The 14580-nt window shown below is 49.1% G+C and overlaps 1 protein-coding gene across 1 annotated transcript; it reads left to right on the top strand.

The window, feature by feature from the left end:
- The first annotated feature begins 1847 nt into the window (after nucleotides 1-1847).
- CDT1 (chromatin licensing and DNA replication factor 1) lies at nucleotides 1848-13074 on the top strand. The gene is made up of 10 exons (XM_033156987.1): nucleotides 1848-2397; nucleotides 3202-3348; nucleotides 4296-4543; nucleotides 5390-5584; nucleotides 7133-7281; nucleotides 7743-7828; nucleotides 8560-8748; nucleotides 9675-9815; nucleotides 10827-11028; nucleotides 12211-13074. Exons 1-10 carry the CDS (start codon nucleotides 2032-2034, stop codon nucleotides 12372-12374), a joined length of 1887 nt encoding a protein of 628 aa, XP_033012878.1. The 5' UTR covers nucleotides 1848-2031; the 3' UTR covers nucleotides 12375-13074.
- The last annotated feature ends 1506 nt before the right edge of the window (nucleotides 13075-14580 follow it).

Raw genomic sequence — 14580 nt, 5'->3', positions numbered from 1 at the left:
ATGAGGAAATATGTTGTATATTTGGAAAACACAAGCAGCTGTGCTCCAGATGTGGCCTGGGAGTAGATCCCATTTGTTGGGATGTGGAACAGCTGTAATGTGTATCTCTGATGGCTAGAATGGGATCACATGGGTCTTGAGCCTTACTCCCGGTTGCTCTTTTCAAGGAGTCCCTCAAGCAGCTTTAAAAATAATTTCAATCGCTCCCTGTTTCAAGGCTGCCTCCCAACTCTCTTTCAGATGCAACAAGAGTGAATTCAAATTCTGTCAGCAGGAAAACTTGCCTTTGTGGAGATTGTTACTTCATGGCTTCTGGCCAAGAGTCACGTTCAATAAAGCATCTTCCGAGGCTTGGGCAGGCATTGATCTATGAAATAAATCCCAATGGATTAATTAATGCAAGAAGGCTTCCTTGATCTTTCCCCAGACAATTATGCCACACTTTCTTAAAGGACCCGACACAAATTGACCACTGGCAAGGTGCCAACTTTGCAGTTGTCACTGCATTCCCAGACATTACTTATAAAGCAGTAAAAAATAATTAACTGTACTCTATGGCATTACTGCCTCTGAACATGGAGGTTCAATCTACCCATGATCCACCATGACTAACTGGCATTGGTGTGCCTCTTTTTCTCAATGAGTTGGTCATAGTTCCCTTCTAAGAACTGAAGCATAGTGACAGGGCATGCGCTTTTTATGCAGAAGTTCAGTTTCTGGCATCTCCAGGTGGGGCTGACAATATCCCACTTGAAGTTCTCTGGATAGCTGCTGCCAGTTAGTAAAGGTAAAGGGACCCCTGACCATTAGGTCCAGTCGCAGACGACTCTGGGGTTGCGGCGCTCATCTCACTTTATTGGCTGAGGGAGCCGGCGTACAGCTTCCGGGTCAATGTGGCCAGCATGACAAAGCTGCTTCTGTCGAACCAGAGCAGTGCACAGAAATGCCGTTTACCTTCCTGCCTGAGTGGTACCTATTTATCTACTTGAAGTGCTTTCAAACTGCTAGGTTGGCAGGAGCAGGGACCAAGCAACGGGAGCTCACCCCGTTGCGGGGATTCAAACCACTGACCTTCTGATCGACAAGCCCTAGGCTCTGTGGTTTAACCCACAGTGCCACCTGCGTCCCTGCTGCCAGTGAGTCTAGTGTAGATAATAGTGAGTTGGATGGACCAATGGTCAGACTCTCTGGAAGGCTGCTCCCTATGTTTTTGGAAGCCATAAAGGTTGTAGTCAACATACCAGAGAGTTGAGTGCCAGTGGGAGTAAGCGTTTTTAGACAGATCTACTCAGAAGTAAGCCCCAATAAGGAGGTTTACTCCCCATTAAGGGTGTACAAGATTACTCTATCTATACAGATGGTTTTACTTTATTGAAATGTTGTTACTTCTGGACAAGGATTTGAGCCTGGATCTCTCCTGCGTCCTCACCCAAACAAACCTCAAAGCGAGTCCTCCTCTCTCACTGCAGAATTAGCTACCCTGTGGGACATCTGTGGACCTCCAGATGTTTGGTGGACACCAACTCCCATGGGCCCCAGTCAGCATGACCAATGGTGAAGGATCATGGGAGTTGTAGTCCAAGAGCATATGGCAGGCTGCGGCTTGCTCACCCCACGTCCCTGCTCACTGTCAGAGTTTTGGACTACAATTCCCATCAGCCCCAGCCAGCATAGCCAATGGCCGGAGATGGTGGGAGTTGTAGTTCAACAGCACCCTGAGGACTACAGGTTCCCCTGCACCTACAAAAAAAAAGAAGAAGCGCCGCCTTCCTAGTTCTGCTTCGCCGTCTGAAGGCGGCCTCCGGCCAAGACAGTTGTTGGGACCATTGCCTGCAAGCAATGGAGGCGGGAAAAGCTACGCGGCGCCTTTAAGAGCTCATCCGCGCCAGCGCGGGAAAGGAAGCAAGCTAAGGGGCGGGGCTTAGGCCAAGCCCGCGAAAGTCGGATACTTTGTTGCCGCCGGATGGAACGCTGAGTAGCAAGCCGGGCTCGGAACGTTCCATTGGGAGAAGAAGCGGCCACGTGGACGCAATGGCGCAGCTCCGGGTCACTGATTTTTTCGCGCAGAACAAGAAGGGCCCTGCGTCAGGCAGCTTGAGCGCCAAGCGCCGGAAGGTACAAGCTGATGGAGCCCCTAAGCCCCTGGAGGCCGGCAGGCCCGAGAAGAAGGAGCAGCAGCAGCAGGAAGAGACGCGGCTGGGCCTCTTGGAGCCTCCTCGCACCCCGCTCGGCTCCAGCTGCCCGCAGCCTTCGCTGCCCAGCAGCAGCAGGAAAAGGCGCAGGCCGGAGCCCGAGGCGGAGCTCACGCCGGTTTCTGCCCAAGGCCGCCGCCGCCTCGGTGCGAAGGGCACCGCCCGGAGGACGCTGGTGATGCCCGCGGAGGAAAAAGGGGAGGCGGTGAGTGACCCGAAAGGAGGGGAAACAGGACCGCGGGCTCTTACTTCGAGTGTCTTTAATCCGGATTAGTTGGCCGGAGCCTTGTTGTGTAGTGGGAAAGGGTGGAAGTCGGGGTTGTGTGAATGGGCCCGCCCCTTCGGGTTTTCTTGATCCTTCCCGAGTGTGAGCTCTGAGGCGACACGGCAGCAGGCACCTTTCTAGGGAAGAGACCTGTGGGGTCAGACCTGGGCCCGGCAGATGGCCATGTCATTCCCATGTTGGTTGTCTGCAGTGTCTTGGATGGTTGAGGTAGACTGTTCCTGAATATGGCGGTGCTACTAAGTTGTAGTGTAGAGGCCTTGTTATTCACTGTGCCCAAAAATGGGAGAAGGGATATTTCTGAAATGGGCATTAAAACGGTTAATGGGGCTCAGAGCAAAATATGTGTAAAGTGTTGTACATTGGGAGTAAAAAATAATAAACCCCCTGACTTGGTAGCACATGCATAAATAGGGTTTGAATTGGTGGGGACTGACCAAGGAGGGAATATGGGTTTATAGTGGGTAAGATATTGCAGTGAAAACCCAATGTGGTTAGAAAACTTGGAATACTGTAATTTGAATCCATTGGTTTGGGTCCCACGCTCTGGAGCAGCAGAAAACAAGCCTGCTCCTTATTGCATGTGACAGCCCTTCAGATATTTGAAGCTGGCCATCATATGAACTCTGTCTTCTCTTCTCCAGGATACATACTCAACTCCCTTAAGCAACTGGTATTCTGTAGGGAGATGTGTTGACAATTCTGACTGAAGTGCTTCTGTTTCAGGTCCCAGGCTTTGCTTCCCCCACAGCCCTTGGGCTACCCAGCCCCTCCAGTCAGGATAAAAAGGCAAAGGATTTGGCCAATGTGACTCTTTCACCAGATCTGCAGCCGGAGACCACAGTGCAGCCTGGCGTAGTGTCGGTAGAGAAGGTGAGCCTTGGAGAGGAAAGGTGGGTGCTGCCTCCTGAAGCTTGCACAGCACCCTTTGTCATTAGCATACACATTGACTGGGTTCACTGGCTCCAGATTCTAATGGCCCAGCACTACTTCCTGTGTTCAAAACTCCCATTGTTCTATCTAGGCGCATTTTGCAACGGGGAATTTCATTAGTGCGAGCAGTTTCTGAGTTCTGGGCGCAGTACTGCGCCTAAGATTTCAGATTAAAACTGCAGAGTGGAAGGAAAGGAGGACCTTTTTCTGCCTCCCCCCTTCCAGCTGCTCTCTGAAGATTGGAGAAGAGACCCTCTTAAGGATATTAGGGGGGTGGGCAGGGGAAGGGACTAGACCCTGTGAAAAATGAACATAATATTTTAGCTGCAGTTCATTCATTTTCAGCTTTGTAGTCTTGTGTTAAAAAATGGGTGCCTAGACATTCTGTTGTTACGCCCGTAACCTAGGTTTAAGGGTGCTACTTAGCTCCTAGCTTTCATATCTCAGTTTCTATCACTACTTCAGAGCTGCGAGCTTAAGGAAAATGCAGCACTGCTGCAGAGCTGTGCTATGTTTGCTTAAGAATTGCAACCGTAGCGATTGAGGGCTGGCAGGGCTAACAGTCTGATGGAGTCTGTGATGCTCACAGGCCATTTAGTTGCTTACCTCGCATGGTTGCCGCTCGCCACTGGCAAGTACCAAACTGTAGAGATTACTTAAAAGGATTATCTGTTGGATATTTAGATTTCAAAAGGGAGGGTTGCCTGTACAAAGGAACATAGGAAGCTGCCTTATAGCAGCTCAAGACTATTAGTCTATTCAGGCCACTGCTGTCTACTCTGAATGGCAGTCCCTTTCCAGGCAGAGAGAGGCCATTCTTGTCCTTTCCTTTCTTATGTGAATAAGGCAGGAACCTCCCTAGCTGAGATTTCTCTCCTTCCAAACAGGAGGTGATGTCTAAGGAGAAGTTGGCAGAGCTGAGCGGTCGACTGGCGAAGATCCGTGCCCTGGCACAGAAAGTCACCTTGCCAGCCAGCTCCTCGGAGGCAGACTGTGACATAAAGAGCAGATTAAAACGGGCTCGGCTGCTGGAATCCAAAATCAGCAAGAGGAAAGAGGCTGAGAAGAAGAAAGTGAGGAACCCCCCTCAACTCCAGCTGGGCGAAAGCAATCCTGAGCCAACAGCAGAGACCAGGTAGGGGGAAGAGCTGAGTGGTTGGCGTTGGTGATGAAACCAGGTGTCTGGTGAGCGGGGACATGGCGATTTTCTAGATTAGGGGTCTTAGGGTATTGAACCCCCCCCTTTTTTTGGAAATTCCCAGGGCGACAGCTTGCATTTGATGCCTTTTTACTTTTAGCATATCTGTACTCATCCATCTTTCTTCTTTGTGTGTAATATTGTGCTGCTGCATGTAAAATTCTGCAGGGATTAATTTTAGCAAATTTATAAAATTTGTTTTCTATGCCTTGTGTTCTATAGTACAACAGTTATACTAATAGTTTGATTGCTATCGCTTTGTATTTTGTTTTGTATGTTATATATTTGTACAAAGTTCCTTTCTGGTTATTGACCATAATAAAGTGATTGACGGTTTGCTTGAGTTTAGGGGTGGTTAGCTTGTGCCCACCCCAATTGTTATGTGACTGCCATTTCCCCTGCAGATTATTGGCCTCGCTGGCTGGGATTGGTGGGAGTCTAGCAACATCTGGGCCACCCCTGTTCTAGGCCATCAAACAGCCCAATCCTAATCAGAGCTGGGTGTCTCCTACAATTTGAGTCTGCAGGATGGTTGGATGTCCCAGTCAATAATTACGATTGCAACGCCCAGCCAATAAATTGATTTAAAAAATATTTTGGATCCGCAAGAAAGGTGCCCCTCAGTAACTTGTACAGCAGATCTGAAAATGGTTTTGCTACTCTTAAATGCTTGCAACTGTCATCCAAAACCTCCGCCGACAACTACCTGTGTGAGAGCTAAGGTGGCATCGTGCTGTCGTGTGACGGAAACACCCGATCATTTTATTCTCCCCATCTTACCAGTGCGAAGGCTCCAGCCTTCCAGCGCTTCCACAACCTCGCCCAGGACGTCCCCCCGGGACTCACGCTGCCTTACAAGTACAAGGTGCTGGCCGAGATGTTCCGCAGCATGGACACCATCGTGGGGATGCTCTTCAACCGCTCGGAGACTGTGACCTTTGCCAAGGTCAAGCAAGGCATCCAGGACATGATGCGCAGGTGAGAGCTCATCCTTTCTCCGGGGTGGGGGGCAGGGAGCGTGGGAGGCAGTCGCCTGTGGGCAGTCAGTCCGGAAAGGCAGAGAGAGTGACTTATCTCTCCACCTGCCAAGCTAATAATTCTGTCCAGGATGCCAATTGGTAATAACAGAGTGAAGATTAGAGCAGCCTTTGTGACACAGTGGCAGACCAGAATTCCCTTCTGGGCTGGTGGTTTCCCACCCTGATGTTAATTACTTGGCATGTAATGAAATTGATGGCCTTCCCTGAACAGAAAGCAATAGTACTTTGTGCAATGAATGGTGAACCAAAGAAGTTCAGTGCCCAGGGTGTTGTCATCAGCTCCAGACACCTTTGGTTGGCCCTCAGTACTCTTCCAATGCAGCACACCCTTGCCAAACCTGCTCTGTGACCAGAGTGCTTTGAGGACCCATTAAACTGTGGTCATGCTGCTCGGTTGCTTGAATGGATGAGAGGGGCTATAGAAGCCTCTGGCTTTTGGTGAGGAGGCTGGACTGCCCCCTGCTGCTCAAAGTTAAGAGTCACAGCTGTTGCCCTGCTCACTTTTGCCCCGACCCTGTTTACCACTGCCACACGCGCCCCCCCCAACCCCGCAGAGGTTTCCCATTCCCTTGACTAGATAAAATCATGGAAGCTGGGTAGCAGGTCTTGAGAGCTCTTGGCAGTGATAAATGGTGTTGGAACCTCCACAACTAGAGTCAGAATACCTCTTTCTTCTGCTTGAAGATTTCTGGCTGGAGAGACAAAAGTGCTGGGCTAGGTGGATACTCTTGACCACTTTTCCTTCAAGCTTTTAGTCCTCATGGTATTGGTACTAACACACAAGGCCCTATACAGCTCAGGATCAGGTTACTTGAGAGAGAGAGAGGCTGCCTTCTCCCTTATACACCCAGCAGATTGCTTGGTTTGCAGGTACAGTAAGTTTCTCCTGCAAGTCCCCAGAGGTTTGTCCCATTGCAGCTTGGAGCAGGGCTGTTAGTGTGGCTGCCCCTGTTCCATGGAATAGCATTCCTGTTGAGATTCAGCAGGCGCCCTCTGTCTGCACTTTCTGAGAACAACTGAAGACATGTTAGTTCTGATTCCTGCATTGCAGGGGGTTGGACTAGACGACCCTTGGGCTCTTTTCCAACTCTTAGCGTTATTTGTTCCATCACCATTTCCCAGCTGGACCAATGGGCATTTGCGATCACTGTCTATTTTGGACGGTTTTCATCTTGTTTTAAACTTACCTGCTGTTTTTGTGTGTGTCTAAATGTTTTTTGTTTGTTTGCTGGTTTTAATGGTACGTCACCTTGAGATGATTGTATAGAAGGTGGTGAATAACTTGGTGACAATCGCACGGGTGCAAACCTACGGGTGCGTGCCAGTTTGTATCTGTCTGCCAGTTACCCAAGAACCTCGAGACTCTCCTGGTCCTCATTTTGAGGGTGCAACCATTTTAATGGGATGTTCTGTTTATCTGACCATTTATAAACTTCTGATTGCGTGCAAGATCTTGGGCGCTGATATTCTCCCTGCCTGTCTTCAGGCAATTTGAAGAACGGAACCTGGGTCAGATCAAAGCCGTGTATCCGGCTTCGTACAACATGCGCCAGGAGAAGAACATTCCCACCTTTGGCACCCCCGGTCAGAAGAGAAGCGACTACCACCTGACGATCGAACCTGTGCTAGAGGCAGGTGGGTCCCGTGCGACACTCACAAAAGAAGCTCTTATGAGCTAGGGAGGAAAGTGGGCATTGTACATTTCCTGCCACACCCTTTGAAATGTACTAAAGACCAAACTTGAAGACGTTTGGGCTGGGTTGCCAAAGAACCTACCCAGTGTGTGCCATTGTAGAACCACTTCATTACAGTAAGGTAACCTTGGTCCCGGGGACCAGGTGTGGCTCTCCAGGCCCCTGTTTCTGGCCCTTGGGAGGAGGATGGAGAGAGGAGTGTGTAAACACCAGCCTATGCCACATTTTACATTAGTTGCTCCGCCCACTTTTGTCTCTGGCCCCGCCCACCACTGGCATGTTGCCCCCCCCCCCTGGCTCAAAGGTTTCCCATCCGTGAACTGGCGGGTAGAAGGGAACAGCAGTTTCAGAGGGAGCAAGAGGAAGATTTGGCCCGTCACCCTTCTTTTTTTTTTGTTTCAGGAGAGAAGCTGTCGGCATCACACCTGATGGAGCGTCGGAAAATATTTGGCAGGAACTTGGTTAACATCGTAAAAAGGCACCACAAGGCGAGTCTCTTCTCCCCCCCCCCCCACCAAAGTGCTGGATTTACCCAGTAAACAGACTAAGCACATATACCAGCAAAGCATGAGCTTTGGGAAGAATTTGACATTTCAAAAAAAAAAAGCACCAAAGAATCGGAGCTTTCAAGCATCTTACACTCCACAGTCTCCCCCAGTTTTCTTGTTCTCTTCTTATTACTTATCCCCACCTACACTGGGGGGGATGACAACTAATGTCTGCTAACATAGACCAAAAGAATGTGAAGAAAGCAGATCCTGTCATGGGTTGCACATGACATAATATGCACACACATTTCTGCAAGCTCTTGAAAAATACAATCTTATCTTATGGTTTAGTGTTGTCCTTGTTTTGAATTGCATATGGGGGCACCATCATCTTGTGAGTGCCTACGACCTCTGATGGTCTTCATCCGGCCCTTCCCCCTCCCAGCAGTTGTCTCCTCCCTGCCGTGGCTCGTTCTTGCCTCTGCCACGTAAATGAGAAAATACATCCTATGGAGGGTTGCTTCACATCAGGGTTTCCCAAACTTGGGTCTCCAGGTGTTTTAGGGTTACAGTTCCCCTCATCCCCGACCACTGGTCCTGATGGGAGTTGTAGTCCAAAAGCAGCTGGAGACTCAAGTTTGGGACAACCTTGCTATACCTTATCAGTTGCTGGTCCGAGTGCTATATCGGGCATAGTCAGTCATCACCTCCCCTGTGCTAACTCCCTGCAGGCTTTCTTGGCGTCTCTTAACCCTCCAATGGTGGTGCCGGAAGGCAAACTGACACGGTGGCATCCCCGGTTCAATGTTGACGACGTGCCCGACATCGTCCCTGCGGAGGTGCCTCAGCCCCCGCAGGTGGACAAAATCACGACTGCTCAAGAGGTGCTGGCCAAGGCTCGCAGCCTGATGACGCCCAAGGTAAAGCTGAGGACGGGTGGGTGGGTGGAACTTATTATTATTTCCATTTTATATCCTGTTCTTCCTTGCAAAGGAGCCCCCGGGGCAGCAAACCTGTCAGTAACATCAATTTTTTTTAAATAAAGCCTTCTAGCAAAGAGTGATCTCTCAAGGTTGCCAGGAGCAGCTTCTATCAGCTGTCAGATGGCATTCCTTGTGGAAGGAATTCCACAAATTTGGGGCCACCACCGAAAAGGCCCTGTCGTAGGTTGCCGTCAACTGGGTATGCCCCAGTGATGGCACAAATGAAGCCTCACCTGCCAATCTTGGGGTAGGATATGCTTCGTATTGAGGAAGGCGCCATATAGGGATTTGTATGCTAATATTTTGAATTTCTGCATACTAAATTTGTAAGGAATATTTTATATAAAATTGTACTGATACCTTGAATTTATTATTGAGTGGATCTCGACCATCGAAGTATCAACAATTGTGATGGGTCTGCCTCCTTGTGTGACTATTGACTCTTTCCTTGCAGTCAGAAGTTGGCCAATTTTTTCTTTGGACTTGCTTTTATTTTGGCCTTAATGCCAGCCCCTAGCAGCTTTCTTTCCTCTCCCCCCCTAAAAAAAGGGAGGGGTCCAAAATTTGGGATTTGGTACCAGAGAGGGAAAGCCTGTAGCTAGATAAATTTGGTTGTTGATTACTGTGCTGGGGAAGAGAGCGGCAGGTCCTCTCTGCTTCCTCAACCACCTGCATGTCAGTTGAATGGGCCGTTTGTGCATGGTGGGGGCGAGAAATTGTCCAGGAGCGTATCTCTTCACTGTTACGCGTGGCATCGCAACAGCTTTTCAGCTATGCAAGACTCCTTCGCTTGTCATGTGAGAAAAACTGCTACTGATGGCTGACCCACCTGCTCTCTTTCTTTCTGCCACACCCCATAACAGATGGAGAAGGCGCTGGCCAATCTGGCTCTGAGGACCGCCGAAACCAGCCCTTCTGTGCCGGAGTCCCCTCGGCCAACCCCGCCAGCTCTGGCTGGCACCCCCAGCAGCCTGAAAGGGGTGTCACAGTCCTTGTTGGAGAGGGTGAGTGTCTTGCCATCTCCTCACCAGGCAGGCTTCAGGCTTGTGGGATGTGGGTCTCCTTTGTTCTTGGTTTTGTATAGCAAGGAACTCCAGGTCCCAGCATTCAAAGTCAGAAAGGGGTTTTGTGGATGGGGCAGGGCCACTGACCTGCCCCACCTCATGCATCATTACTATTACTCTTTATTTTATTTATTTATTTTATTTTAGTAAGTATTATTAGGGTGGTGTGGGACCCAGGTGGCGCTGTGGGTTAAACCACAGAGTCTAGGGCTTGCTGATCAGAAGGTCGGCGGTTCAAATCCCTGCCACAGGGTGAGCTCCCGTTGCTCGGTCCCAGCTCCTGCCCACCTAGCAGTTCGAAAGCACGTCAAAGTGCAAGTAGATAAATAGGTACTGCTCCGGCGGGAAGGTAAATGGCGTTTCCGTGTGCTGCTCTGGTTCGCCAGAAGCAGCTTTGTCATGCTGCCCACATGACCCGGAAGCTGTCTGCGGACAAACGCCGGCTCCCTCGGCCTATAGAGCGAGATGAGCGCCGCAACCCCAGAGTCGGACACGACTGGACCTGATGGTCAGGGGTCCCTTTACCTTTACCTTTTTATTAGGGTGGTGTACAAGTGCTAGCTCAACCCTTGGCACCTTTGAGTGCAAGTTACTGGAAACTGCAAGAGGGGAGAGTGCCCTTGTGCTTGGGCCCGGCTTGTGGGATTCCCATTGGGGGCATCTGGTTTGCCGCTCAAGAGAACAGGATGCTGGGCTAGATGGCCTGATCCTGCAGGCTCTTCTTATATTCTTCCTCTTCCCACACAGACTCACTCCTTGTTCTTATTGCAACGCTCTTTGCCTTGCCTGACCCACCCACTTTTCTTGCCGCAGACAAGATGCACACTTAGAGATTCTAAAGGATGCGTACTAGCTCAGTTCCAGCAGAGCATCCGCTTTGCACGCAGAAGCTATCGGGTTCGATCCCTTCTGATGCCGCCGCCGCCACCTCTCTCCCTTTCCCTCTCTCAGGTCAGAGCCAAGGAAGTTCAAAAGCTGCAGGCGCTGATGGTGCGGAACCCGCAGCAGGAGCGGCGCCTGGACATGCTGTCGCGTCTGCCGGAGATGGCGCGGGTCCTGCGCAACATATTTGTGGCGGAGAAGAAGCAGGCGCTGCCCATGGAGGTGGCGTGCCAGCGAATGATGGCCAGCTACCAGTCCCTCATAACGTTTGGTAAGGGGAGGAAGTGGGCATACCTGGCGAGCTTTGAGAGGGAGAGGGGGGGTGATTCCTTGTCTCCAGGCAGAGATGGGGAAGCTGTGCCCCTCGGATGTTGCTGAACTATAGTTCCCATCGTGCCTCATTTTAGTCGGCTCCCAACACCTGAATCTGCTCCATTCTTCCACCCCATCAGGGTTTGTTCCTTCCTGTTTATTTCCCCCAGCCCTTTTCAAAAGTGTGTCCTCTCTTTCTATGAAGTTTCAGAACAACTAGAACAGGCTGCATTTTAGGAGCATAGGAACTGGTCTGCTGGGTCAGGCAAGTGGCCCATCTAACCGAGCATCCTTTTCCCCCAGTGACCGACCAGATGCCTGTTGGAAGCCTGCAAGCCGGACAGGAGTGCAACAGCACTCTGCCCACCTGCGATTCCCAGCAGCTGGTATTCAGAGCCCTAATGTCTCTTAACATTGGAGGCAGGGTGTAGCCTTGTCCTCCATGAGTTAGTCTAACCCTCTTTTAAAGCCATCCCAGTTGCTGGCCATCACTGCCTCCTGTGGGAGGCAAGTTCGAGATCAAAGTTACAGCTTAATTGATCTTTAAATACTTGACTTACAAAGCAATGCTTTGCTGGTTGCATGGCTTGGGGTGAAGCTGTTTTCCTCCCAGCTGTGTAAGAACAAACACCTTATAGGTGTGTGTAGCACACAATTGGAAAAGATCAGCTTGCACTGCAACAGTGGCTGAATTGGTCTGTTGTGTTTACACGAAAAATAATCTTCTGTATACTTACTTGAGGGTAACCCGATCAAACCCAGTTGGGCTAGGTATTCTAAACTGAAGCTGGGCGATTGCTAGTCTAGATTTTTTATTTTTATTTTTTGTCCCTGGCACCACCCTCTGCCAGCATGTGACTCCCGACTTATTACACACAGAGCCCTGGGAATATGCCCTCTAACCAAAAAAAAGCTGCATATCTTTTTAAGAGGAGTTGTTAAGAGGAATAATCGTGCAACCATCTGCATGCAAAGAGTCCTTTCCCTGCCATGTTTTCAGTGGTGATTTAACCACCATGGAGTGGTGAGGTATCCCTATGATAGACAGGGGCTTTCTGTTCTCACTTAACAAAAGCTGTTAGGTGAGAAAACAATCAGATGGCACAGTGCTCTGTCTGAAACTCTTCCTCTGTCCCTGCAGGAGAGACAGAAAAGCACCTTCGTCTCCTCTCAGAGCTGCTGCCCGACTGGGTGAGCGTTCTCCCCATCCGGCAAGAAACGTACATCAAGCTGGACAAAAGAGTGGACCTCAACGTTGTCACAGAGAGACTGGCCACAAGGGCAAAAGAAGAGGAAAGGCTCTAATCTCTGCTGCAGGATGATCATGCCTTAGGCTCAGCAGCATCATTGTGTGCCTTTTGGCACAGTCTCTCTTGGAAAAGGACCCTGATGGCTAGAGACTTATCGTTTTCTTGCCTTGCAGCTGATGCACGAATGTGAGCAAAATGTGAATATTGTGGCTTTCTCAGAATTAAGAGGATATGGCAACTCTCCTTCCTTCCCTCCTAGTTTTCTAAATGCCATCCTGGTGCCTGTGTAGCTGTTATGCTTCTGTAAGGCCACAAGAGGGCAGCACATACAAACCAGGAAATTCAGTTTGATTGGTGTATCGCAACAAAGTACCAAACTTTTCACCTTCCTGCATTAAAGTTTTTTGTCAGCACTGCTTTCCCACTTGCCGGATTAGCTGAACAGGCATAGAGAATGACGCTGCAGGACCACAAAGCCATTATTCCTTTCATGACTAGCATTTCCATTCCCTGATCTGGCAGGAACGGGTGGGAGCTGCCTTTTCCACAAAGGGAGTTTCATTTCCTCAAAGACTTGGTAGATAAAGGACATAAAGTACTTTTGAAAAATGGTTGTAAAATATAACTTGTATATGAACCTTAGCAATAACTACTTATTGATCAGGAGGAGCTTAAAACAAGTGATTTTTAACTGGCCAAGCCATTTAGTTGACATTTTTGTCTCTTAGCTTCAGTAAAAGGGGATTGAGCCAAGAGCAGCATGCAGTGAGGGTGGATTTCTGCAATATAGCTTGAGGTCACAGGTCCACCATACATTTGACGTACTAGACTTGCCCCAAAGAATGCTGGGAACTGTAGTTTGTTAAGAGTGCAGGGGTTCTAGCTCTTAGTGGTAAACTACAGTTCCCAGGATCTTTGGGGGAAGTCATGTGTTTGTAATATATGGTGTGGGTGTGACTTGACTTTGCATGCCCTAGAACACCCTGTCTCAACCTTTCGCCAGATGTTGGACTTGCAGCTCCCATCTTCCCTGACCACAGCTCCTGGCTGGTTAGGTCCCACCACCCGGTATCCTGAGGTTGGGAAAGGCTGCCCAGCCCATTGTACGGCTCTATAATCTCACATATGGAACCAGGGAATCTAGCTGCCAGTAAAGGGACTTCCTTGTGGCTGCATGTGACCTCATCTCTTCCCCTTCCCTTTTTTTTTGGCCTCTTTCCTTTAGCAGATGCTGAGACAGCTGCTGTGCAAACTACTGTTGTGACTTATTTGCCTTAAACCTATTGAATCACCCTGTTAAGCAATCCATGGGTTTGGGAGCTAAATGGGGCCCTTGAATTGAGGTCCCTGGCCTGCATCTGCCTCTTAGCACTGTAGCACTGAGTTTTGCAGCAATACTAGAGCTGTTCTATACTGACTCCAAAACCATCAGTGGCAGCACTGGATTATCTCTTCTGTGGCCACAGGAAGCAGAATAAAACCTCTATTCACAAATACCTTAACTGCCTCTGCTTGTGGAACTTTTGTCACTTGCAAGCTTAAGGGGTGGCTAATTTGAGGCCCTTGAGCCACTGGACTACTGACTCCTATCATCCCTGAACACCAGCTGTGCTAACTGAGGCTGATGGGAGCTGGGGTCTCTAGTAACAGCTGAGGACCCCCAGTAGCTACTATTGCCTTTTATTGAAATGATCTTGATGCCATTTTTAGTAGTTAGGGCAACCTTGCAATAATATTTTAATAATCAGCATGAAAATAAAGAGAAAGCGGAATGCAACAAAGCCAAACAACCCCAAACAGAAGAATCCACACCAGAAAAGGGGCACAGGTGAGTCTGCACAATGTATTTCGATGGAAAAACTGGAGACCCAGCTAGAAAAAAATGGCATTTTTGTTGATTATGCAAATAAAACTTATCATTCTTTTTGGAGTTGGGGTTTTGTTTTTTTAAGGTGCTGGCATGAGAGAAATTCTAGGGTGATTACTTTAAAGTTAAAAATTATACTCTATAAACATAAGCAGAGACATTTTGTATGCCTCTCTTAATGCTGATAACATAAATGATTTTAGCCAGGAGAGTTATTTTGAAGTGTCAAGGAGGCAGGGGAAGGAAAGGGTTAAGAGCGGGCTGTATCCACTAAGTCATGTTCATTAATTTCAATGGTTCTACTCTTACACTGGATGGTTTTAAGTCACTGGTGCTTTTACTACCTGGTTCTTTTCCTCAACTGTACATTATGTGAAAGGGACACTTCTTTTGT

This window comes from Lacerta agilis, chromosome 8 (assembly GCF_009819535.1).
Source record: "Lacerta agilis isolate rLacAgi1 chromosome 8, rLacAgi1.pri, whole genome shotgun sequence".
Lineage (NCBI taxonomy): Eukaryota > Metazoa > Chordata > Lepidosauria > Squamata > Lacertidae > Lacerta > Lacerta agilis.
Note: the sequence above shows the minus strand (reverse complement) of the source record. Positions and strands in the feature narration are given on the sequence as shown.